Below are 26,790 nucleotides of genomic sequence, written 5' to 3' on the forward strand. Positions count from 1 at the left end.
TTTGATCTTAGCTTCAAACTCTTTTACCACCATACTATCCGGCCAAAAATCATCACAAGAGCTCGTTTGGGACAGTTATCTTGAAAGATGATATGTCCCTAGCGTAAGAGAAGTTAAATTTTTCCACTTTTATATTATCGGCGATGTTTGATCAGGGAAAAGCCGAGAAACGAAAATTTGTTTCTTTAGTGGAACCACCGCGAGGGGTTTTGGCCCTGCAGATTGTATTTCTGAAGCGCCAACTTGTGCCGGTAGTCCGGACTCAATGTTCCCTAGTGGTGGTAAACTAATCGAGACAGGTGGAATCATTGGTTGAGAAACCAGTGCAGACAATTCGGAATTTTTAGCAATCACAGGGTGGGGTCCATCCACAGCTGATTGATCGGATTGCTCCGAATCTTTTTTAGCTGCCGATCTTAGCAGCATATGTGGATTTGCTGCGATTGACAGCTGATCAGTTGTGGAGTCCTGTTGATCATTTGCCCGTGGTTGCGGGGCCTTAGGCAGCCTACCACCAGCGGTTTTTTTGCGCTTTGGAGATTCATCTAATAGGTTAAGGCCATTAAACTGTGCATTAAGCGCGGAAAGAAGTTCATCGGCTCGACGAAAACTATCTCTAGCTACGCCAAAACTGTTGATGAGTTCTTTAAAGCCACCTTTAGTTTGGCGCATAAACGATTTCATCTCGTTCGCAACCACAAAACAAGCATCACAACAGTAATTTAGATTTTTACCCTTTGCTAGATCATCACTTGTACGGCCATTAAAACCAGCGCACTTAGTATGCACCATTCTATCACATAGTCAACAAGTCATTTTTGGCTGCTCAGGTTTTATAACCTGGCAACAATTTTTATAAAAGCAGACAACATTTACGGTTTCCATGTTTAACTGAAATCAGACCACTGTGCACGAAAACACAAGACCAAAACTTTCAAGCGAGCTGTTAAAAGAACCGCACTAGAGCAGTCTGCACGCTGAGAAATTTAGATTTTGTGTGGGAGAGCGAAAGAGAGAGAGAGAGTGAGAGCGAAAAGTGCAGTTTATGTGCATGCAAAAAACAACACCAAACACCACTGCGAACAAAAAAAGGGAGAGTAAACAAAACACAGAGACGAAAAATGCTACTTTGTATATTTGTTTAAACTACTGCACAAATCACAAAAGAATCACTCGCGAAGCTAACGGATCTTTAATAATTATGTTTAAAAATATGATAATTAAAGAAGATTATTTAAAAACCACGGCTGGTTTGACAAACACAAAATAAAAACCGGGGCGCAAAAAAAAACACGACCGTTCGCTTTGAAAGCTAATAGACGATTTACAATCCATAAAGTGTCAAGGGTACATGGACCTACATTTAAAACAGGCAAAGGTCAAAAGATACACATTTCTAAAATCAGAAAGACTACAAAAAAACAAGAAGATAACTAAAGCTCTCGACCTTCTCTCTTTCTTTTTTTGGATTCGTGCTAGTTTCGGCACAATTCATATCGATCCAAGATATTAATTTGTCCACTAATCCCATCGCCAAAATAGAATTAGGAGAATGTTTAATAATCCAAACCTTTAAAAATATTAAACATATAATAGACCTACAGGAATATGAAAGCTGTGTAGAACAATTTATTAGTACACTAAATTTGATACAGCAATATGAAACGCACATTTACCCAGGTTATATCCTAGAGGGTAATTGGTAATCCAATTGCGGAAAAAGATAGAAATACTTACACCCTCGGGAAAACAAAAACGGGGCTTAGTTGACGGATTAGGAAGTATCGTAAAATCAATAATCGGTAATATGGACGCCAATGATGGCCAAGAGATAGAAGAAAAAATAGACTTATTAAAAGAAAAAGAAAGAAACTTAACAAATGCGTTACTGGATCAAGAAGCATTTAAAAATGAGATACAAATAAGATTCCAAGATATAGCAAAAAGTATTTACCAAGAGCAAGCTATGATAAGTCGATTTTTAGAAACATCTCAAAATAAAATTTTTAAAGAACTATCGAAAGAACAGGACCAAATTAATAAATTACAATACATTAATAGAATAATATATAATATAGATCGGCTTGTAAATCATTTAAATTATCTATCAGAGAGTATAATAATGGCTAAAATAAAAATAATACCTAAGCTAATACTAGATTCAAAAGAGATCATAAGAAAACAAAACAAGAGATATACAAATTAATTAAACTAAATACATATAATACACAAAATAAAATAGTATTTGACATTATGATACCTATATTTAAAAAACAAAATTATAAAATTGCTAGAATTATACCATTACCACTCAACAAAACATTTTTTATAATAGCGACTAAGTTTATAGCATACAACGACTATAAAATTGTACACCTTTCAAATGCCAACAAATCCATTTATGACATAGAAATCATTAAAACATTACCAACAAACGAATTATGTATCCAGAAGCTACTAAAGAATAATCACAGTAATTGTGACATGCAGAATACAGGCATGGTCATAGATATATTTGAACCAGAAACGGGATACATCTTTATCTTTAATGCGAAGGAAACTAAAGTAAAAACACCAGAAGGCAATGAGACCTGCATAAACGGATCGGTGATAACAACTTATGGAAATGCTACAATAGAACTAAATGGACTGGACTATGATAACACTAAAGAAAGTATGTTAGAACATCCAGAGATAATTATGCCACCTACAAGAGGAATTTCAAGAAACAACACGGTGGAAACACTGACACTGCAAAGACTACATTTAGAAACAATAGAGACACATAAGAGGGTAATCATCGCAAGTAACACAACAACACAGCACACATCCATCCTTTATATGATAGAGGCAGTACTATCCATAGCAACAACCATTGTCTGGAAAGCACGAAGGCCTGTCACAATTTTTACACCAAATCCAGAACATCATGTACCCATGGTCGCGTTACCGACCCATCGGTACCACGCCTACACTCCCCACCAAAACCCCCACGATCGCTCCAAGTTCACTAACAATGTTATTGAACCGGGAAACATTGTATCCAATAAGCGAATGTCTCAACTGCAGACACATCCGCTTAGAAGCTACATCAGCAAGAATATGACTAGGTCAAACATTGGACAGTTGGCCGGCTGCAAAATTATGACGTAAACAAATTGTGCTAGCTAAGATATATAAGACAAGGACATTTTTCAGCATTCAACTCACTTTTTATTCATCATTGCTAACGAACGGACGTGTATTGTCCAGTCGTATTTTGTAAACTTAAAATAAAAATATCACAAACGAAATAAAGTGCTGCATAATTGAAGAAGGCAATCGGAAATTTGACTAGAGGAGCAATACATAACTGGATATTGCAACTATCTACGTCACCTGGGCCACGATTGACAGAACCAAGAGGACTCCCGCTCTGATGGTGACTCGCGCACAACCGGCGGCTTGCCTGCACATGCAGGTTTTTTACTGGGTGTTTGTAAGTACCCGCGATGTTAGTGGTGAGTGGCAGCCGCACTCAAAATTGTTGTGTGGGTCGAGTGGCAAAAAATTCCACCCTTGCAGTTCTCTGGTACCTACCTTTAAGGTGTATGTTCGTTATCCACACGGACGAACGCTGGTCTATCGTTAATAACGATAATTTCTTCGTCAACATAGGTGATTGGGTCTAAGTCGCTCTGCTGCGTATCGCAATGTGTCACGACTCCAGCGTGGAGCTTTTGTTCGCACGAGCTCACCGAAAATAACAGACAGAACGTGGCCCCTGGTGACAGTTCTTGACGGTGCGGACTTCTCCATTACACTCCACCACTTTATCCTCTAGCTTCAACACCAAAGAACAGCGATCTTGTTGCAGGCTATTTTAACCCTGGGGAATTTTATAACAAGGTGCAACATGTTAGGGGATTGTAAAACTTTTACAGACGCAACGGACAAAATATCCCAAGCACTCACCAGATCTGCATGGTCCAAAATACTTGGACTAACTATGTAAATTTCTGCGACTATTATGGCCAACATTAGATTCTGCAATTCCATGATAATAATTCTGTAACGATATATTACGATATCAGTGACATGTGCGGATGTTGCGGCTAGGAGACAGAGCAGAAGCGTTGGTAACAACCTGTTATTTGTGTGTTTTGTTTAATACGTATTCGGAAAGGAGTTGCCTTAATTATAGTAAATAAAGGATGTAAAAGCAATTATAGTAAGAAATCTAATAAAAATTTGCCAAGTGGCTATGAATAATCAAAGGTAATAAAACTTATGCCAAGTGGCTACAAGTAATGAAAAATATAAAAAGTTCCGAGTAAACCGCAAGCTGGGGTGGTTTGAGACCCTCTATGGTCCTAGACGGAATCGGCTGTTCCATAACGAATTTCGAAAAATTTTCTATGCAGGTAAGGAAGTATATCTTATCCGTCGAAAAAATCTCGATGTGCAATATTTCCCCTACATAGGTTGGGACTGGTGTCTCGCTGTGCTCCTGTTTTCTCGGATGTGACAGACATTTCGTCTGTGGAGCAAGTTTGTAAAATATCGGCTATCTCGATAATTTTCTCATCTTTTGGAAGTAGTACTCGAAGAGTACCTGATTCACGTTTTCTTAGGCCGACCTGTGAGCTCTGTTGTGCTCAGCGGTGAGGATTTATTTTCTTTCCTCGACCGCGAAAATGTCGGTGACCCTATTCTCACAGTGCCAAAACTTTGTGGCTGGGAATTTCCGAACGTCAATGGGATCCGGCGTGTTTCGTCGAGCCACTCTGTCGCTTCTTGGGGCAGAGTGCACCTGTGTCCGGTGCTGGCTAGCAAAGTGCGGCTTCTTCCCGGCACTTCCCTGTGAGTTAGCTTGTGGAGGGGCCTGTTGGCGCTCCTGCACTTTTGGATATTGTCTTCGGTCACTGGCTTCTTGCAAACGAAGTTGCTTGCACAGGACGTGTCGTACCACATAGTGGCTTTGGTAAGCAAGGTGTGCTTTAGATCTTTGCGAGGTCGGATGCAATTTTTTGACGCACCGGTGTCTAAAAGGAAATTCTTTGTTACCCATTCTACTCTTCGTCGAAAAAAATTGACGTAGTCAGAATCAAACTCGGCTATGGCATCGTCGTCTATTTTCGATTCCGCTTAGGAGGAGGCGGCGGCATATGCTCCTATCTTTTCTTCCGCATCCTGCGTAATGAAGTTAATTTTTTGCTGATTCCTCACGGCGCCTGTGCGCTCAGAGGTGGCTGGTCTTATATTCTGGTAGCCATTTGCCTGGGTCGGCTGCAGCAATTTAGAAAATAAGGGATCGTCCTCCATAGGCTCTGGTGTGCCATTGTTTTGGTAATTTTTGACATTTTGCGGGTCGGCCTTATGCTGCCTATTGAAATACGGATGTTTGGTATTATAAGGTGGTGGGTCATGGGAGTCGTACTTGTCAAGTTGACGACCCTGCGCTTTTGCAGTAGGTTTGTGATCTTTGTCTTCCTGACATTTTACAAAACTGGCTGCAAAAACGTACCTCTCATGGTTAGATTCCACTTCTTTAGCTAAAGCCAGAGCTGACGGCATGTCTTTCGGCTTTGCCACGAATAGCACTTCAGTGAGGTTGCGTTTAAGTCCCGAGATGAAAATACGCAATGCGTCCTCTCGGAATTTTTCACACAATATTTTTGACGTCGATGGATCGTGAGACATATGAGCTTTATTTGTGAGTAAGGTGAGTTTTTTCTCGACCTCATCAGGGTCATGTTGTTTCCCTGTCTAAAGTGCTCATGTCTTGCTTAATCACGTGCATTAGACGCTTGTTACTGTAAGTGAAATCGAGCCGATAGCATCGATATTCAGTACAGTGCCAAACGAGGATAAAACGTTATCGGCCCCGCCCCTAATGGCGAGAGGTGCCGTTGAAAATTTTAAATATGCGATATGCAGCTATCGCCGCTTGTCGCAACGAAACATATGATTCCTGTGACCCCGAGAATTCAGGCAAATATTTACCGGCTTCTAAAGTCACGCTACATGGAGAATTATTAGTTATATCTATAGGTTCGTGGTTGGCTCAGCCACTGCTGAGGTGGGCGCGACATGTGCTGCTGCCGACTCGCTGGCCAGCTCCTGACTTTTCTGACGCATTTCATTTTGTGCGAGTTCGTTTTTGGCGGCCTCCTCCGCTAAAGTATTGGCCACAATTGCCTGTATTACGGTTTTGAGCTGTTCTGGATCTATCGCCATTGCAGCGGGATTCGTGGTTACACGTCTTAGAGGGGAGCTTGATGTTCGCTATCGGAGTATGTGGAGTGTGGTTTATTATTCCTACACTCTGAGAATCCGGGCTGCATTGTAGAGTCGACTGAAGCAATGGGTGAGAAAAATCTCGATGAATAATCGATAGGGCGGTCAGCTGTGACACACTTAAGTGAGGTCTTACTAGATGTAGCAAGAAGTAGCTAGAATATACCAGACTGGATGCAACCCTTATTAGCTGCACCCGATAAGTTTGGTATAATTCGGTTATCGGAGAAAAAGTGTTGTTCAGCTGATCGTGGTTTCCGCCGATGGCCTACGCCTCGACTAATGTTTCCGGTTTGCCTTCTTTTCGATCTGAACAGTCAACGAGACAAGTTGCGGAAGTGCGTCGAAAAATTTTAACTTGCGGGCATACGGGAGTTTTTTTTTTGTCGCGCGAAATATCGAAAAGACAGCGTTCCTTCGCCTATAGTGGTGCGCGAAATAAGTCCGGCGTGTGTTTCCCGGCGATATTAAGCCGAAGAGATCGGCGTTGGTCACGGCCATCTCAATGCCGTTTGCCGCCAAATCCTAGCTTCGACTGGGTCAAATTGCAGGTTAGTGAATTTCGAAATATTGGTGAACTGTAGTTTTATGCGGGAATATAATCGCAGCCGAAATCGAAGCCCGGAGGGTTTTCGCTGGACAGCTTATACGTTCGCATCACTGCCCGAGTCCCACGATTTTACGGAGCCGCCACCGGCGGGCAGAAGGAGAGACGGCAACTGCGCCAGGCCGAGAAGTGGAGCGCCTTTCCAGCAAGCCGGAGCGAAGGACCAGCCGCAGCAGCAGGAAAGCGACCGCCCTAAGCCGGGGCCACCAGGAGGGATATTTAACTAAACTAAATTAAAAGTTAAATCGATCAAAATTTCTAATTATACGTAAAAAAATGCTGAAAGTCAGACCTAACCTTACTAGAGAGTATTAATCCAAACGGATCGCCATCCTGAACATAGAGTGGCAGAAATTAAAATTTTTTTTCTATGTAGTTTAAGTTTAACGTTAAGCTATAAGAATATGTACTCGAGTAGGAAACTCGGCCATGCGGTTTAATGATTTTTCTTGGATTTAAATTGAATTCTTATTAGTGATTAAAATGTTTATATAGTAAGTGATCTAACCTAAGCTAATTAAATTTTTTTTTTAGAAGAGTTCCTTTTCGGAAAGTGCTCATTTAAATTTTCAAGTAGGGACTTATAAAAGTTTGATCGCAGTCGTGTAATCCAAAATTATGCCTCCTTAGAGTGTTTGTGGAAAAAAAAAATAACACCTTTTCGTTTCAGCTTATCTGCGCCGGGAGATCGATCTTTCGCCGAGGAGTGAAAAGTTGAGTGAGTCTCATTGATAAAACTTTATTTTTATTGGAAATATTCGGTAGTATACCGAATAAATTTTGCTAGAGGTCATCTTATATTGTATACACACTGCAAATAAAAAAGTAATAATAATGAAGTGGCAAGAGCAGCCATTTAAAATATAAAGAGAAAAAAGACAAAAAAAAAAAAAAAATCTAACCGAATTTACTCGCGGCTCTCTCTCAAACAGAATTAATTTTTCTTCTCCTTAAACTCAAAGAAAAAATAAATAAAATTAATAATTCACAGAACGAGATTATAGAGAGAACGAAAATTATTGAAGATTTAGACGAAAGCTTTGTTCCTTCCTAAAAATATATTTAGCCACTAGTATCTTTAACTTTTAATTGTAATGGTCTCGAATATAGAATTAAAACTACATTTTCTGATCTCGCAACTAAGAGAAAAACCTTGCTTTATATTTACTTGGTTCTTTAGTATGTACTTATTTTTAGATATAAATATTGTTATTAATTATTAAGTACTGATTGATATTGAAAATATGAATTTCTAAAAAAACCTAAATACTGACTCGGCTGATGATTCTCCTGACGTAGGGCACGGAAGGGGCCACTAGAGCTATGCTTCCAAGATATATTCCAAGATATAGCAAAAAGTATTTACCAAGAGCAAGCTATGATAAGTCGATTTTTAGAAACATCTCAAAATAAAATTTTTAAAGAACTATCGAAAGAACAGGACCAAATTAATAAATTACAATACATTAATAGAATAATATATAATATAGATCGGCTTGTAAATCATTTAAATTATCTATCAGAGAGTATAATAATGGCTAAAATAAAAATAATACCTAAGCTAATACTAGATTCAAAAGAGATCATAAGAAAACAAAACAAGAGATATACAAATTAATTAAACTAAATACATATAATACACAAAATAAAATAGTATTTGACATTATGATACCTATATTTAAAAAACAAAATTATAAAATTGCTAGAATTATACCATTACCACTCAACAAAACATTTTTTATAATAGCGACTAAGTTTATAGCATACAACGACTATAAAATTGTACACCTTTCAAATGCCAACAAATCCATTTATGACATAGAAATCATTAAAACATTACCAACAAACGAATTATGTATCCAGAAGCTACTAAAGAATAATCACAGTAATTGTGACATGCAGAATACAGGCATGGTCATAGATATATTTGAACCAGAAACGGGATACATCTTTATCTTTAATGCGAAGGAAACTAAAGTAAAAACACCAGAAGGCAATGAGACCTGCATAAACGGATCGGTGATAACAACTTATGGAAATGCTACAATAGAACTAAATGGACTGGACTATGATAACACTAAAGAAAGTATGTTAGAACATCCAGAGATAATTATGCCACCTACAAGAGGAATTTCAAGAAACAACACGGTGGAAACACTGACACTGCAAAGACTACATTTAGAAACAATAGAGACACATAAGAGGGTAATCATCGCAAGTAACACAACAACACAGCACACATCCATCCTTTATATGATAGAGGCAGTACTATCCATAGCAACAACCATTGTCTGGAAAGCACGAAGGCCTGTCACAATTTTTACACCAAATCCAGAACATCATGTACCCATGGTCGCGTTACCGACCCATCGGTACCACGCCTACACTCCCCACCAAAACCCCCACGATCGCTCCAAGTTCACTAACAATGTTATTGAACCGGGAAACATTGTATCCAATAAGCGAATGTCTCAACTGCAGACACATCCGCTTAGAAGCTACATCAGCAAGAATATGACTAGGTCAAACATTGGACAGTTGGCCGGCTGCAAAATTATGACGTAAACAAATTGTGCTAGCTAAGATATATAAGACAAGGACATTTTTCAGCATTCAACTCACTTTTTATTCATCATTGCTAACGAACGGACGTGTATTGTCCAGTCGTATTTTGTAAACTTAAAATAAAAATATCACAAACGAAATAAAGTGCTGCATAATTGAAGAAGGCAATCGGAAATTTGACTAGAGGAGCAATACATAACTGGATATTGCAACTATCTACGTCACCTGGGCCACGATTGACAGAACCAAGAGGACTCCCGCTCTGATGGTGACTCGCGCACAACCGGCGGCTTGCCTGCACATGCAGGTTTTTTACTGGGTGTTTGTAAGTACCCGCGATGTTAGTGGTGAGTGGCAGCCGCACTCAAAATTGTTGTGTGGGTCGAGTGGCAAAAAATTCCACCCTTGCAGTTCTCTGGTACCTACCTTTAAGGTGTATGTTCGTTATCCACACGGACGAACGCTGGTCTATCGTTAATAACGATAATTTCTTCGTCAACATAGGTGATTGGGTGTAAGTCGCTCTGCTGCGTATCGCAATGTGTCACGACTCCAGCGTGGAGCTTTTGTTCGCACGAGCTCACCGAAAATAACAGACAGAACGTGGCCCCTGGTGACAGTTCTTGACGGTGCGGACTTCTCCATTACACTCCACCACTTTATCCTCTAGCTTCAACACCAAAGAACAGCGATCTTGTTGCAGGCTATTTTAACCCTGGGGAATTTTATAACAAGGTGCAACATGTTAGGGGATTGTAAAACTTTTACAGACGCAACGGACAAAATATCCCAAGCACTCACCAGATCTGCATGGTCCAAAATACTTGGACTAACTATGTAAATTTCTGCGACTATTATGGCCAACATTAGATTCTGCAATTCCATGATAATAATTCTGTAACGATATATTACGATATCAGTGACATGTGCGGATGTTGCGGCTAGGAGACAGAGCAGAAGCGTTGGTAACAACCTGTTATTTGTGTGTTTTGTTTAATACGTATTCGGAAAGGAGTTGCCTTAATTATAGTAAATAAAGGATGTAAAAGCAATTATAGTAAGAAATCTAATAAAAAATTTGCCAAGTGGCTATGAATAATCAAAGGTAATAAAACTTATGCCAAGTGGCTACAAGTAATGAAAAATATAAAAAGTTCCGAGTAAACCGCAAGCTGGGGTGGTTTGAGACCCTCTATGGTCCTAGACGGAATCGGCTGTTCCATAACGAATTTCGAAAAATTTTCTATGCAGGTAAGGAAGTATTTCTTATCCGTCGAAAAAATCTCGATGTGCAATATTTCCCCTACATAGGTTGGGACTGGTGTCTCGCTGTGCTCCTGTTTTCTCGGATGTGACAGACATTTCGTCTGTGGAGCAAGTTTGTAAAATATCGGCTATCTCGATAATTTTCTCATCTTTTGGAAGTAGTACTCGAAGAGTACCTGATTCACGTTTTCTTAGGCCGACCTGTGAGCTCTGTTGTGCTCAGCGGTGAGGATTTATTTTCTTTCCTCGACCGCGAAAATGTCGGTGACCCTATTCTCACAGTGCCAAAACTTTGTGGCTGGGAATTTCCGAACGTCAATGGGATCCGGCGTGTTTCGTCGAGCCACTCTGTCGCTTCTTGGGGCAGAGTGCACCTGTGTCCGGTGCTGGCTAGCAAAGTGCGGCTTCTTCCCGGCACTTCCCTGTGAGTTAGCTTGTGGAGGGGCCTGTTGGCGCTCCTGCACTTTTGGATATTGTCTTCGGTCACTGGCTTCTTGCAAACGAAGTTGCTTGCACAGGACGTGTCGTACCACATAGTGGCTTTGGTAAGCAAGGTGTGCTTTAGATCTTTGCGAGGTCGGATGCAATTTTTTGACGCACCGGTGTCTAAAAGGAAATTCTTTGTTACCCATTCTACTCTTCGTCGAAAAAAATTGACGTAGTCAGAATCAAACTCGGCTATGGCATCGTCGTCTATTTTCGATTCCGCTTAGGAGGAGGCGGCGGCATATGCTCCTATCTTTTCTTCCGCATCCTGCGTAATGAAGTTAATTTTTTGCTGATTCCTCACGGCGCCTGTGCGCTCAGAGGTGGCTGGTCTTATATTCTGGTAGCCATTTGCCTGGGTCGGCTGCAGCAATTTAGAAAATAAGGGATCGTCCTCCATAGGCTCTGGTGTGCCATTGTTTTGGTAATTTTTGACATTTTGCGGGTCGGCCTTATGCTGCCTATTGAAATACGGATGTTTGGTATTATAAGGTGGTGGGTCATGGGAGTCGTACTTGTCAAGTTGACGACCCTGCGCTTTTGCAGTAGGTTTGTGATCTTTGTCTTCCTGACATTTTACAAAACTGGCTGCAAAAACGTACCTCTCATGGTTAGATTCCACTTCTTTAGCTAAAGCCAGAGCTGACGGCATGTCTTTCGGCTTTGCCACGAATAGCACTTCAGTGAGGTTGCGTTTAAGTCCCGAGATGAAAATACGCAATGCGTCCTCTCGGAATTTTTCACACAATATTTTTGACGTCGATGGATCGTGAGACATATGAGCTTTATTTGTGAGTAAGGTGAGTTTTTTCTCGACCTCATCAGGGTCATGTTGTTTCCCTGTCTAAAGTGCTCATGTCTTGCTTAATCACGTGCATTAGACGCTTGTTACTGTAAGTGAAATCGAGCCGATAGCATCGATATTCAGTACAGTGCCAAACGAGGATAAAACGTTATCGGCCCCGCCCCTAATGGCGAGAGGTGCCGTTGAAAATTTTAAATATGCGATATGCAGCTATCGCCGCTTGTCGCAACGAAACATATGATTCCTGTGACCCCGAGAATTCAGGCAAATATTTACCGGCTTCTAAAGTCACGCTACATGGAGAATTATTAGTTATATCTATAGGTTCGTGGTTGGCTCAGCCACTGCTGAGGTGGGCGCGACATGTGCTGCTGCCGACTCGCTGGCCAGCTCCTGACTTTTCTGACGCATTTCATTTTGTGCGAGTTCGTTTTTGGCGGCCTCCTCCGCTAAAGTATTGGCCACAATTGCCTGTATTACGGTTTTGAGCTGTTCTGGATCTATCGCCATTGCAGCGGGATTCGTGGTTACACGTCTTAGAGGGGAGCTTGATGTTCGCTATCGGAGTATGTGGAGTGTGGTTTATTATTCCTACACTCTGAGAATCCGGGCTGCATTGTAGAGTCGACTGAAGCAATGGGTGAGAAAAATCTCGATGAATAATCGATAGGGCGGTCAGCTGTGACACACTTAAGTGAGGTCTTACTAGATGTAGCAAGAAGTAGCTAGAATATACCAGACTGGATGCAACCCTTATTAGCTGCACCCGATAAGTTTGGTATAATTCGGTTATCGGAGAAAAAGTGTTGTTCAGCTGATCGTGGTTTCCGCCGATGGCCTACGCCTCGACTAATGTTTCCGGTTTGCCTTCTTTTCGATCTGAACAGTCAACGAGACAAGTTGCGGAAGTGCGTCGAAAAATTTTAACTTGCGGGCATACGGGAGTTTTTTTTTTGTCGCGCGAAATATCGAAAAGACAGCGTTCCTTCGCCTATAGTGGTGCGCGAAATAAGTCCGGCGTGTGTTTCCCGGCGATATTAAGCCGAAGAGATCGGCGTTGGTCACGGCCATCTCAATGCCGTTTGCCGCCAAATCCTAGCTTCGACTGGGTCAAATTGCAGGTTAGTGAATTTCGAAATATTGGTGAACTGTAGTTTTATGCGGGAATATAATCGCAGCCGAAATCGAAGCCCGGAGGGTTTTCGCTGGACAGCTTATACGTTCGCATCACTGCCCGAGTCCCACGATTTTACGGAGCCGCCACCGGCGGGCAGAAGGAGAGACGGCAACTGCGCCAGGCCGAGAAGTGGAGCGCCTTTCCAGCAAGCCGGAGCGAAGGACCAGCCGCAGCAGCAGGAAAGCGACCGCCCTAAGCCGGGGCCACCAGGAGGGATATTTAACTAAACTAAATTAAAAGTTAAATCGATCAAAATTTCTAATTATACGTAAAAAAATGCTGAAAGTCAGACCTAACCTTACTAGAGAGTATTAATCCAAACGGATCGCCATCCTGAACATAGAGTGGCAGAAATTAAAATTTTTTTTCTATGTAGTTTAAGTTTAACGTTAAGCTATAAGAATATGTACTCGAGTAGGAAACTCGGCCATGCGGTTTAATGCTTTTTCTTGGATTTAAATTGAATTCTTATTAGTGATTAAAATGTTTATATAGTAAGTGATCTAACCTAAGCTAATTAAATTTTTTTTTTAGAAGAGTTCCTTTTCGGAAAGTGCTCATTTAAATTTTCAAGTAGGGACTTATAAAAGTTTGATCGCAGTCGTGTAATCCAAAATTATGCCTCCTTAGAGTGTTTGTGGAAAAAAAAAATAACACCTTTTCGTTTCAGCTCATCTGCGCCGGGAGATCGATCTTTCGCCGAGGAGTGAAAAGTTGAGTGAGTCTCATTGATAAAACTTTATTTTTATTGGAAATATTCGGTAGTATACCGAATAAATTTTGCTAGAGGTCATCTTATATTGTATACACACTGCAAATAAAAAAGTAATAATAATGAAGTGGCAAGAGCAGCCATTTAAAATATAAAGAGAAAAAAGACAAAAAAAAAAAAAAAATCTAACCGAATTTACTCGCGGCTCTCTCTCAAACAGAATTAATTTTTCTTCTCCTTAAACTCAAAGAAAAAATAAATAAAATTAATAATTCACAGAACGAGATTATAGAGAGAACGAAAATTATTGAAGATTTAGACGAAAGCTTTGTTCCTTCCTAAAAATATATTTAGCCACTAGTATCTTTAACTTTTAATTGTAATGGTCTCGAATATAGAATTAAAACTACATTTTCTGATCTCGCAACTAAGAGAAAAACCTTGCTTTATATTTACTTGGTTCTTTAGTATGTACTTATTTTTAGATATAAATATTGTTATTAATTATTAAGTACTGATTGATATTGAAAATATGAATTTCTAAAAAAACCTAAATACTGACTCGGCTGATGATTCTCCTGACGTAGGGCACGGAAGGGGCCACTAGAGCTATGCTCTTAAGGAAAGTGGTCTAAGGTAGGGTAGGGCAATGCGCGAACACGATTCCACCTGTGCTTCGCAGGCGAAAAATTCTCAAACTTTCCTCCCATTCTAGAACTTTCCGCTTCCGAAAGTATTAATTTGCTTCCTCCGATTATGTATTCTAGCTCCTTCATTTTGTTGTTGTTGCAAGCACGCTCAATTTCTTGATCTTATTAATTGTTGTCTGTAACGAAAAGAGATCTGTACAAGCAAGACCACCACACCCATTGCCATGAGCTAGAGCCGGCCTCTAAAGCGTGCGCCCGCAAGTACAGGTACTCCAGTCAACCGTCAGTTTAATTCGTTACATGTTACAGTTTAGTTAAGTATAATAATAAATAAGATAAAGTGGCGCCCAACGTGTGGGGCCTTAGTGAGTTTTTTTTTAAATTCATTAAGACTCGCGAATTAATATCTTCAATCCTTTCTTTACATTTTCCGTCTCACTTCCAAAAATTTTTGTGTTTAGAATTGGTTGGTTGGTTAGAATTGGTTGTCAAGTCAATACTAATATTGCTGACTGGCCATAACTAAGACTGATCCCAAAAATTTTCCTAAGTGTAGCAAAAGGAAATGTGGATTTTGCTGAGGAAAACAGAGTAACAGTAACTTCGGTTAGGTTTCTGTCCTGGTTTTATCTACTTCCTTGAGCTAACTAAACGCTATTCTAAAAAAAAAAGATCATTAACGTAACATGACGGAAAATCTTTGCGTTACTCAAGAGAAATGCAAGATCCTCATATAGTTGACGATTTTCCTTTTTTTTTTACTATTCGTCTTAAATAAGATAGAGTTTCCTCTAGGTTGGAATATTCGTGCCAAGGAAGAGGCACGATCCAAGACTTCACTGATACACCTACACCTGGTGGTGTTGAAATTTAGTCTAACAAATGGAATATCTTATTTTAACGAAACTCCTTCTACGCCTTCGTGAGAATTTTGAGCCAAAATAATAGACAGCCCTACGAAAGGAGAACATCAAGCCAAGAGTTCAGTTTTATTATCTTTTCGCACCTTATCGTTGATATTTTTACGTATAGGTTTATTCTATTTTTGTTTGCTCGCCATTTTGAACCTGTAATTTTTCGGAAGTATGATGGGGTTAGACCGATCACCAACTAGGAAATCTCCTAGTGTCTCAAACCCTGTTTGTAAATTATGTGCAGCCGAGATCAGCACACAAGATTTGTACGTGACATCCTGTCACCATGAATTTCACAGGGAGTGCATTGGCAATCATTTTAAAAAAAGTGAGATCTGTCCGAGGTGCAAACTAATCTGTAGGCCTCCAGCCGAAGCGACCGAAAGGGTAGGGAGAGAAACTCGTAGTAAAACTAAAAATCTTCCACCCGCAACAGTAGACGGGGGTCCTTCGACATCAGCCAGCGGTGCTAACGCAAATGAAGCTAGTTCAAGCGCTGTAAGTGCTAATGCAGTAGTTTTGTTAGCCATGGAGCGTAGTGTTCTAGCAACGTTGTCAGAGAAGATGGCTGATTTAGTACAAAACTTATCACCTCAAGCATGCAGCGATTAATGCCCACTCCGAGTCCAGCTGTACTCGTTACAGCCAGTGAAATGTCCGCTGATCACCCAAATTCCTATGAGAGGCAGTATTTAGCATCGCCAAATCCAGTTCCTTCTCCACGAAGCGCTTCTTCCGATTTGTTCGATCGGCCAGATAAAGTCGTCCACATATTAAATGGTTGGAAAATAAAATATTCTGGTGTAGGAGTGTCAGTGGAAACTTTATATACAGAGTCGAAGCGCTTACAAGGCAGACGTTGAATGGAAATTTCAACTTGTTATGTAGGAACATAAGTGTATTGTTTGAAGGCAAGGCTAACGACTTCTTTTGGCGCTATCATAAAGCCAACGGTGAAATTCAGTGGGAGAGGTTTTGTACAGCCTTACGACTGCAATTTCGACAGAGTCGCGACGATGGGGACATAGAAGAACTGATCAGGAATACCAAACAAAAACCAAATGAAACTTTTGATAGTTTCTACGACACGGTATACGAGTTAGTCGACCAGCTAGAACAGCCTTGGACAGCCAACAAACTTGTCCGCGTGCTAAGAAGTAACCTTCGTCCTGAGATTCGCCACGAAATTCTAAACTTAGATGTCCGAACGGTGTCGGAGTTGAGAGAGATTTGTAAGCGAAGGGAGGCATTCCTGGCTGACGTCAGATGATGTAGTAACTACGAGAAAGATACTCCGTTTAAACGTGAGATCTCCGAGGTCTGTCAGGAGAGTGAAGATGAGGCGAGGTCAACATACGGAGCTGAGAACGACATCGAAGATTTTTCCCTAGTGTGTTGGAATTGCCGAGTCGAAGGACACCGATACCAAGAATGTATAGCTGAAAGACGAGTGTTTTGTTACGGGTGTGGTGCAGCAAACACCTACAAACCAAGTTGTAGAAAATGCTCAAAAAACTTCAAGGTCGGCATGTCGAAGTTGCCAGTCAAACCGAAGACTTCGAATGAATCAACACGGAATCAGTCAACAATGACCGATCAGTAGAGAACACCGATAAAAGTGTGTCTCTACCCCTCCCTGACGTACCAATTAAACCGGCTATTAGACTGCTTCACAGCAAAATTTCGGAATTACGGAACGTCTGCATTTCGGATTCCAGAAAAACTCCTGCAATTCTTAACCGAAAATCTCGTAGTGCTCGACGCTTGAAATTGTTCTGAAAGAATGTCAAAAAATTTAAAGCCAGTTTGGATTACATCAGTTCTATTCCGACAGGACCTCGAGACCCTCGACCGTTCTTACCGATTCGCTTATTGAATCGCCTGGTCTATGGATTGTTGGATTCAGGCGCATCGATTAGTTGTATTGGAGTCATGCCTTTCGGGTTGTGTAACGCCACGAGCACTATGTCACGGTTAATGGACAAAGTAGTGCCGGCTCATTTGAGAAACGAGGTTTTTATCTATTTAGACGACCTACTGATAGTATCTTCTTGTTTTGAGAGCCATTTGAATGTACTGAGGGAGTTAGCCCTGCAGATAAAGCGCGCGGGCTTAACGCTAAACGTCGCCAAAAGTCACTTTTGTATGCGACGAGTACGCTATTTGGGCCACATTATCGGAGACGGTAGAATTCGCACAGACCCTGAAAAAGTTGGCCGCGATTACCGATTTTCCATTGCCTAAAAGTTTGAAAGGCTTGCCCAGTTTCATGGGATTGTGCGGATGGTACAGGAAATTCGTCGCAAACTTCGCGACACTTTCTGCACCATTTTCGCTTAGGTTCGTGTCTAACAATACGCACCTGACATAGTGGATAAAGTGAAATTAGTTTTCGCGGTAATAAACTTATGGACAAGTCCAGAATACTGGCACATATCGAAAATAGTGACCCCCCAAGTCACTAACAGTGAAATAATAGTGAAACGAAAACATTTTCATTCAAAAATACAAAGTTAAGTTGCTCAAACTGCGGCTCCGCTGCAGCGCTGCCCAGCTGCCACGCGATCGCACAAACAGCTGTTTGCGAGCTTAAAGCTTTTCTATCCCAGGGTTCAAGTTTTGGCTAGAACCCTGGTGATTTCGTGCACACTTCAATATGAACTCTTTAAGTGAAACCGCTGCGGCTGATGAACCATTGGATACTGCGTTTCTCTCGAGCCCCCAATGTGCTGCCCCGCAGCGCTTTCAAAAAATAAAACGAAAATCTCGTGCTCCTCCGGAGACTGAAAGGAAAAAATCGAAATCAAGCATCGGCACACATGAGGAAAACCCTTCGACTACAGAACCTAGATATGGCGGCAATTCAAACCGATTTGGTTTACTTGCGCATCTCTCGTCTATTTTCGATTCCGCTTAGGAGGAGGCGGCGGCATATGCTCCTATCTTTTCTTCCGCATCCTGCGTAATGAAGTTAATTTTTTGCTGATTCCTCATGGCGCCTGTGCGCTCAGAGGTGGCTGGTCTTATATTCTGGTAGCCATTTGCCTGGGTCGGCTGCAGCAATTTAGAAAATAAGGGATCGTCCTCCATAGGCTCTGGTGTGCCATTGTTTTGGTAATTTTTGACATTTTGCGGGTCGGCCTTATGCTGCCTATTGAAATACGGATGTTTGGTATTATAAGGTGGTGGGTCATGGGAGTCGTACTTGTCAAGTTGACGACCCTGCGCTTTTGCAGTAGGTTTGTGATCTTTGTCTTCCTGACATTTTACAAAACTGGCTGCAAAAACGTACCTCTCATGGTTAGATTCCACTTTTTTAGCTAAAGCCAGAGCTGACGGCATGTCTTTCGGCTTTGCCACGAATAGCACTTCAGTGAGGTTGCGTTTAAGTCCCGAGATGAAAATACGCAATGCGTCCTCTCGGAATTTTTCACACAATATTTTTGACGTCGATGGATCGTGAGACATATGAGCTTTATTTGTGAGTAAGGTGAGTTTTTTCTCGACCTCATCAGGGTCATGTTGTTTCCCTGTCTAAAGTGCTCATGTCTTGCTTAATCACGTGGATTAGACGCTTGTTACGGTAAGTGAAATCGAGCCAATAGCATCGATATTCAGTACAGTGCCAAACGAGGATAAAACGTTATCGGCCCCGCCCCTAATGGCGAGAGGTGCCGTTGAAAATTTTAAATATGCGATATGCAGCTATCGCCGCTTGTCGCAACGAAACATATGATTCCTGTGACCCCGAGAATTCAGGCAAATATTTACCGGCTTCTAAAGTCACGCTACATGGAGAATTATTAGTTATATCTATAGGTTCGTGGTTGGGTCAGCCACGGCTGAGGTGGGCGCGACATGTGCTGCTGCCGACTCGCTGGCCAGCTCCTGACTTTTCTGACGCATTTCATTTTGTGCGAGTTCGTTTTTGGCGGCCTCCTCCGCTAAAGTATTGGCCACAATTGCCTGTATTACGGTTTTGAGCTGTTCTGGATCTATCGCCATTGCAGGGGGATTCGTGGTTACACGTCTTAGAGGGGAGCTTGATGTTCGCTATCGGAGTATGTGGAGTGTGGTTTATTATTCCTACACTCTGAGAATCCGGGCTGCATTGTAGAGTCGACTGAAGCAATGGGTGAGAAAAATCTCGATGAATAATCGATAGGGCGGTCAGCTGTGACACACTTAAGTGAGGTCTTACTAGATGTAGCAAGAAGTAGCTAGAATATACCAGACTGGATGCAACCCTTATTAGCTGCACCCGATAAGTTTGGTATAATTCGGTTATCGGAGAAAAAGTGTTGTTCAGCTGATCGTGGTTTCCGCCGATGGCCTACGCCTCGACTAATGTTTCCGGTTTGCCTTCTTTTCGATCTGAACAGTCAACGAGACAAGTTGCGGAAGTGCGTCGAAAAATTTTAACTTGCGGGCATACGGGAGTTTTTTTTTTGTCGCGCGAAATATCGAAAAGACAGCGTTCCTTCGCCTATAGTGGTGCGCGAAATAAGTCCGGCGTGTGTTTCCCGGCGATATTAAGCCGAAGAGATCGGCGTTGGTCACGGCCATCTCAATGCCGTTTGCCGCCAAATCCTAGCTTCGACTGGGTCAAATTGCAGGTTAGTGAATTTCGAAATATTGGTGAACTGTAGTTTTATGCGGGAATATAATCGCAGCCGAAATCGAAGCCCGGAGGGTTTTCGCTGGACAGCTTATACGTTCGCATCACTGCCCGAGTCCCACGATTTTACGGAGCCGCCACCGGCGGGCAGAAGGAGAGACGGCAACTGCGCCAGGCCGAGAAGTGGAGCGCCTTTCCAGCAAGCCGGAGCGAAGGACCAGCCGCAGCAGCAGGAAAGCGACCGCCCTAAGCCGGGGCCACCAGGAGGGATATTTAAACTAATCAAAATGCAGCCTAAGTAGTGATTAAAGTGAGGTTAGAGTGAATGGAAAATTTTTTTTGCTTGATTGGCAGTCCAGAATGCCCGAAACTAAATTAAAAGTTAAATCGATCAAAATTTCTAATTATACGTAAAAAAATGCTGAAAGTCAGACCTAACCTTACTAGAGAGTATTAATCCAAACGGATCGCCATCCTGAACATAGAGTGGCAGAAATTAAAATTTTTTTTCTATGTAGTTTAAGTTTAACGTTAAGCTATAAGAATATGTACTCGAGTAGGAAACTCGGCCATGCGGTTTAATGATTTTTCTTGGATTTAAATTGAATTCTTATTAGTGATTAAAATGTTTATATAGTAAGTGATCTAACCTAAGCTAATTAAATTTTTTTTTTAGAAGAGTTCCTTTTCGGAAAGTGCTCATTTAAATTTTCAAGTAGGGATTTATAAAAGTTTGATCGCAGTCGTGTAATCCAAAATTATGCCTCCTTATAGTGTTTGTGGAAAAAAAAAATAACACCTTTTCGTTGCAGCTCATCTGCGCCGGGAGATCGATCTTTCGCCGAGGAGTGAAAAGTTGAGTGAGTCTCATTGATAAAACTTTATTTTTATTGGAAATATTCGGTAGTAAACCGAATAAATTTTGCTAGAGGTCATCTTATATTGTATACACACTGCAAATAAAAAAGTAATAATAATGAAGTGGCAAGAGCAGCCATTTAAAATATAAAGAGAAAAAAGACAAAAAAAAAAAAAAAATCTAACCGAATTTACTCGCGGCTCTCTCTCAAATAGAATTAATTTTTCTTCTCGTTAAACTCAAAGAAAAAATAAATAAAATTAATAATTCACAGAACGAGATTATAGAGAGAACGAAAATTATTGAAGATTTAGACGAAAGCTTTGTTCCTTCCTAAAAATATATTTAGCCACTAGTATCTTTAACTTTTAATTGTAATGGTCTCGAATATAGAATTAAAACAACATTTTCTGATCTCGCAACTAAGAGAAAAACCTTGCTTTATATTTACTTGGTTCTTTAGTATGTACTTATTTTTAGATATAAATATTGTTATTAATTATTAAGTACTGATTGATATTGAAAATATGAATTTCTAAAAAAACCTAAATACTGACTCGGCTGATGATTCTCCTGACGTAGGGCACGGAAGGGGCCACTAGAGCTATGCTCTTAAGGAAAGTGGTCTAAGGTAGGGTAGGGCAATGCGCGAACACGATTCCACCTGTGCTTCGCAGGCGAAAAATTCTCAAACTTTCCTCCCATTCTAGAACTTTCCGCTTCCGAAAGTATTAATTTGCTTCCTCCGATTATGTATTCTAGCTCCTTCATTTTGTTGTTGTTGCAAGCACGCTCAATTTCTTGATCTTATTAATTGTTGTCTGTAACGAAAAGAGATCTGTACAAGCAAGACCACCACACCCATTGCCATGAGCTAGAGCCGGCCTCTATAGCGTGCGCCCGCAAGTACAGGTACTCCAGTCAACCGTCAGTTTAATTCGTTACACGTTACAAGTATTTTGGGTTTATTTTCCTGAAGGTGAAGTACTATTTTGTTCAGGCTTAGATCCTCCATTGTTGTATTTATTGATATATTCTGCGTTGCAGGTAGTGATAACTTAACCCTTTCTTCGTAAAACAACTCGCTGTCATCGTATTTGGTTCCTTCTATAAATATGGAACAGTTTATATGGTTTATTATTGTCGCTCCTTCAATGAGGAATGGTTCAGCACAACTTGGTTCAGCACTTGTTTGATTTTTGCTAATAATTACGATCCATTGATGCTCAGGTTACACTACTGTCTCGTCTGTGTTGATAACTTTTGCCTCGCAAATCGCAGTATATATGTGCCATGTACTTTAGGGCATTTTTCTTGAAAACTTATCATATAATTAAATTTATCATCATATAATATAAATTTATGTAGAGTGAGAAAATTTGTGCCATTAATTGGTAACTTAATTAAATGTAAAAGTGTATTTTTCAAATATTGGAATTTTAATGTGAAATATAATTTTAGTTTGTTCGGATTCTATCTCTATTTTGAGTAGTCTGTAAATATGCTTTTCTGAATTGATTGAGAAATTTTGAAGTTTGAAAGTCTGTGCAATATATCTTAACTCGTCAATTGGTAAGATAAAGTTTGGAATTATATTGAATTTGGCCAATAATATACTTTCTGCTATATCGTGTATATGGTTCTGCAAAACTTCTAAATTGTTATTTATTATATTTAATATTTGTAAAGTTCTAACTCTTTTGTCTTCTACTACTAATTCCTTCGAAATGCTATTCTTAAAGTTATTAATATATTCTTCAATCTTTTCCTGTTCCTTATAAAAGTGTTTGAAAATGTTATTAAAATTTATGATTATATCATTGTTGTTGGCTATTTGTTGCCAAAGATTGTTGTTTATGGTCTTTTCGATCTCAGATATTTGGTTAAATTTGGTATCAATTGTGGATGCGTCCTCTGCATCCTGTTTGTTTGTTGCAAATGTTACCGCGTTGTCATTAGCTACTTCGTGCTTAGTGAATCAGGGAGTTCATTTATTTCTATTTTCTTTTCTGAAAATAGTATCTCCCTCCCTAGACTTTTGTGTGGGAGAGCGAAAGAGAGAGAGAGTGAGAGCGAAAAGTGCAGTTTATGTGCATGCACAAAACAACACCAAACACCACTGCGAACAACGCACAAAAAGGGAGAGTAAACAAAACACAAAGACGGGTTTGACAAACACAAAATAAAAACCGGGGCGCAAAAAAAAAAAAAACACGACCGTTCGCTTTGAAAGCTAATAGACGAAATTTTTTACTCATTCAATAAAGAGCACAAGCTCATATACCGAAAGTCCGACGATTCGCCGTTATATCTTTTTATTATCACGCTATCTGAGTCTCAAGGCCAGAAGTCGTTCGAATCGTCCTAACTCTACGTTTAGATTTACACCTTGCACTCTTGGTGCAAAGACATCTGCGTGGGAAATCGAGAAGAACACCCACTTGGCGAAATACATCCATCATCCCGCAAAATCGGCAAGCCCGCCAATCACGGACTGCCGCGTGGGACCTCACGGAAACCAAACGATTTAATTATTCAATCTATAGGATTTCCATATATAATAATTGGCACCCAACTAACAGAACCCACGACACTAAAGTATGTAAGTGAGCTTCAACACGTAAATTCACCCTTCAAGCCGCCTTTAATACATAAAAATATTTAAATATTTTTTCGGTTTTAATAAAAAGGCATTACACTGCAAAAAGTGATTATGCATCTCTATAATAATTAAAGCATCTATATATTTCGTATACTATATTAATGTGTTATTATTATAAAATTTAAAATATTTCAACCGACGCGCTGAGGAAATGTTAACTTTCAAATTTTGATTGACTTTGCGGTTTATATTTTATTATGTGCCTTTTTTTCCCACCTTAATGTATTTAATGTAGACTCGCCGCTGTGAGTCTTTGCTAGCTTTAAGAATCATTTTAAGTTTCAGTTTGAATTTGCATTTACCAGAATAAAGAGCGACAGCTCGTCAACTCCGACTAAGTGTCGTAAACCGATGCACAGAAGCGTTAAAAACATATATTGTTAATCAACGTTACAGTGAAAATAAAATTATTTCCAACAAAAATTATTTTAAACAAAAAAATTTTTTCAACACAAATTATTTTGAACAAAAAATGATTTTCTACAGAAAGTATTTTAAACAAAAAATATATTTTCAACAGAAATCAATGTGAATAAAAACAAAAACATATACTTATTTTTTATAACAGCGCGTACGTTCGCTTTTCATTTATTATTGTAGTATTATATTTTCATTCGACGCTGCAGCCTTTGTCTTTATTTATTGTTTGTTTGTCTTTGGTCAACTGCCACCCACACAGGCAGCTTTTGCATACCTAAGCGAGTTGGACTGCTCATGCAGCCCGGATTCTCAGAGTGTAGGAATAATAAACCACACTCCACATACTCCGATAGCGAACATCAAGCTCCCCTCTAAGACGGTAACCACGAATCCCCCTGCAATGGCGATAGATCCAGAACAGCTCAAAACCGTAATACAGGCAATTGTGGCCAATACTTTAGCGGAGGAGGCCGCCAAAAACGAACTCGCACAAAATGAAATGCGTCAGAAAAGTCAGGAGCTGGCCAGCGAGTCGGCAGCAGCACATGTCGTGCCCACCCCAGCCGTGGCTGAGCCAACCACGAACCTATAGATATAACTAATAATTCTCCATGTAGCGTGACTTTAGAAGCCGGTAAATATTTGTCTGAATTCTCGGGGTCACAGGAATCATATGTTTCGTTGCGACAAGCGGCGATAGCTGCATATCGCATATTTAAAATTTTCAACGGCACCTCTCGCCATTAGGGACGGGGCCGATAACGTTTTATCCTCGTTTGGCACTGTACTGAATTTCGATGCTATCGGCTCGATTTCACTTACAGTAACAAGCGTCTAATCCACGTGATTAAGCAAGACATGAGCACTTTAGACAGGGAAACAACATGACCCTGATGAGGTCGAGAAAAAAATCACCTTACTCACAAATAAAGCTCATATGTCTCACGATCCATCGACGGCAAAAATATTGTGTGAAAAATTCCGAGAGGACGCATTGCGTATTTTCATCTCGGGACTTAAACGCAACCTCACTGAAGTGCTATTCGCGGCAAAGCCGAAAGACATGCCGTCTTTAGACATGTCAGGCTTTAGCGCACGAAGTGGAATCTAACCATGAGAGGTACGTTTTTGCAGCCAGTTTTGTAAAATGTCAGGAAGACAAAGATCACAAACCTACTGCAAAAGCGCAGGGTCGTCAACTTGACAAGTACGACCCCCATGACCCACCACCTTATAATAAACAAACATCCGTATTTGAATAGGCAGCATAAGGCCGACCCGCAAAATGTCAAAAATTACCAAAACAATGGCACACCAGAGCCTATGTAGGACGATCCCTTATTTTCTAAATTGCTGCAGCCGACCCAGGCAAATGGCTACCAGAATATAAGACCAGCCACCTCTGAGCGCACAGGCGCCGTGAGGAATCAGCAAAAAATTAACTTCATTACGCAGGATGCGGAAGAAAAGATAGGAGCATATGCCGCCGCCTCCTCCTAAGCGGAATCGAAAATAGACGACGATGCCATAGCCGAGTTTGATTCTGACTACGTCAATTTTTTTCGACGAAGAGTAGCATGGGTAACAAAGAATTTCCTTTCCTAGTGTTTCCTGTTTGCTTTTTTTTTTCAAATAGAACAGTCGACGAGTCAAGTTGCGAAAGTGCGTTTGAAAAGTTGTAACTTGCGGGCATACGTGTTTTCTTGTCACGTGAAATATTGTAGTACTGCGGTTCTTCGACAATAGTGGTGCGCGAGATAAGTCCGGCGTGTGTTTCCCGGCAATATGAGGCCGAAAAGATCGTCGTTTGGCGCAGCCATCTCACCGCCGCCTTGTCGTCAGACCCCAGTTTCGACTGGGTCAATCACAGGTTAGTAAACTTCAGAAAACGGTGAACTGTGGTTTGATGCGGGAAATACAATCACAGCTGAAATGGAAGGCAGGAGGGTCTTCGCTTGGCATCTTTTACGTATCCGCATCACTGCCCTGGTCCCACAGCTCTACGGCCCGCCACCACCGGCGGGCAGAAGGAGAGACGATAACTACGCCAGGCCGTGAAGTGGAGCGCCTTCCCAGCGAGGAGGAGCGAAGGACCAGCCGCAGAAGCAGGACCGCAACCGACCTAAACCGGGACCCTAGGAGGATTGTTTAAATAAATAGCCAAAAAGCAACAACTCCGAAAGTGAGGTTAAAAGAGGCGAAAAATTTAGCGGGATATAGTCCGGAATACACAGTGCCCAAATGGAAGTTACATTTATAGCGCGATTGGTAGTCAAAAATGGACATAAAGAAAATTAAAAACTATAGTGAGTTTAAGTTGATCTAAATTCTGAATTTATGCGGGAAGACGCTAAATATCTGAGTTAACCTGTACTTGGATGTATTAATTCCCGAACCGCCATCTTGAACGTAGAGAGAGAAAGAAGTTAAATTTTTGTATGTAATTTAAGTTTAACAATAAGCTATAAGAATATGTACTCGAGTAGGAGACTCAGTCATGCCGTTTTGTAATTTTTCTTGCATTTGAATTGAATTCCCGTTCGTACTTAAAATTTTTATATAGTAGGTAAGCTAACCTAAGCTAGTCATTTCTTTAGAAGAGTTCATTTTCTGTGAGTGCTCCTTTGAATTTTCGAGTAGGAATTCATGAGAGTTTGTTCGCAGTCGTGTGATCCAAATTTATACCTTCTCGAAGTGGTTGCGGAAAATGCCACTATTTCGTTTCAGCTCATCTGCGCCGGGAGATTCATCTTTCGCCGAGGAGTGAAAA

The 26,790-nt window shown here is 40.7% G+C and overlaps 3 protein-coding genes across 3 annotated transcripts; all 3 read left to right on the forward strand.

The window, feature by feature from the left end:
- The first annotated feature begins 6,414 nt into the window (after nucleotides 1-6,414).
- On the forward strand, nucleotides 6,415-7,552 carry LOC116802427. The gene is made up of 2 exons (XM_032726907.1): nucleotides 6,415-6,830; nucleotides 6,888-7,552. Exons 1-2 carry the CDS (start codon nucleotides 6,543-6,545, stop codon nucleotides 7,080-7,082), a joined length of 483 nt encoding a protein of 160 aa, XP_032582798.1. The 5' UTR covers nucleotides 6,415-6,542; the 3' UTR covers nucleotides 7,083-7,552.
- A 5,161-nt stretch (nucleotides 7,553-12,713) lies between these two features.
- Nucleotides 12,714-13,873, forward strand: LOC116802431. Its single transcript, XM_032726911.1, has 2 exons — nucleotides 12,714-13,129; nucleotides 13,187-13,873. The coding sequence occupies exons 1-2, from the start codon at nucleotides 12,842-12,844 to the stop codon at nucleotides 13,379-13,381; spliced, it is 483 nt and encodes a 160-aa protein (XP_032582802.1). The 5' UTR covers nucleotides 12,714-12,841; the 3' UTR covers nucleotides 13,382-13,873.
- A 5,788-nt stretch (nucleotides 13,874-19,661) lies between these two features.
- On the forward strand, nucleotides 19,662-20,846 carry LOC116802413. The gene is made up of 2 exons (XM_032726891.1): nucleotides 19,662-20,077; nucleotides 20,135-20,846. The coding sequence occupies exons 1-2, from the start codon at nucleotides 19,790-19,792 to the stop codon at nucleotides 20,327-20,329; spliced, it is 483 nt and encodes a 160-aa protein (XP_032582782.1). The 5' UTR covers nucleotides 19,662-19,789; the 3' UTR covers nucleotides 20,330-20,846.
- Nucleotides 20,847-26,790: the final 5,944 nt, after the last annotated feature.

The sequence above is a fragment of the Drosophila sechellia genome, unplaced genomic scaffold (genome assembly GCF_004382195.2).
Source record: "Drosophila sechellia strain sech25 unplaced genomic scaffold, ASM438219v1 2R_2, whole genome shotgun sequence".
Classification (NCBI taxonomy): Eukaryota; Metazoa; Arthropoda; class Insecta; order Diptera; family Drosophilidae; genus Drosophila; species Drosophila sechellia.

Coding starts and splice junctions, on each gene's coding strand:
- LOC116802427 (XM_032726907.1), top strand. CDS start 6,543: ATGGCCTACGCCTCGACTAATGTTTCCGGTTTGCCTTCTTTTCGATCT. Junction 6,831..6,887: donor TCGACTGGGTCAAATTGCAG/GTTAGTGAATTT, acceptor ATATAATCGCAG/CCGAAATCGAAGCCCGGAGG.
- LOC116802431 (XM_032726911.1), top strand. CDS start 12,842: ATGGCCTACGCCTCGACTAATGTTTCCGGTTTGCCTTCTTTTCGATCT. Junction 13,130..13,186: donor TCGACTGGGTCAAATTGCAG/GTTAGTGAATTT, acceptor ATATAATCGCAG/CCGAAATCGAAGCCCGGAGG.
- LOC116802413 (XM_032726891.1), top strand. CDS start 19,790: ATGGCCTACGCCTCGACTAATGTTTCCGGTTTGCCTTCTTTTCGATCT. Junction 20,078..20,134: donor TCGACTGGGTCAAATTGCAG/GTTAGTGAATTT, acceptor ATATAATCGCAG/CCGAAATCGAAGCCCGGAGG.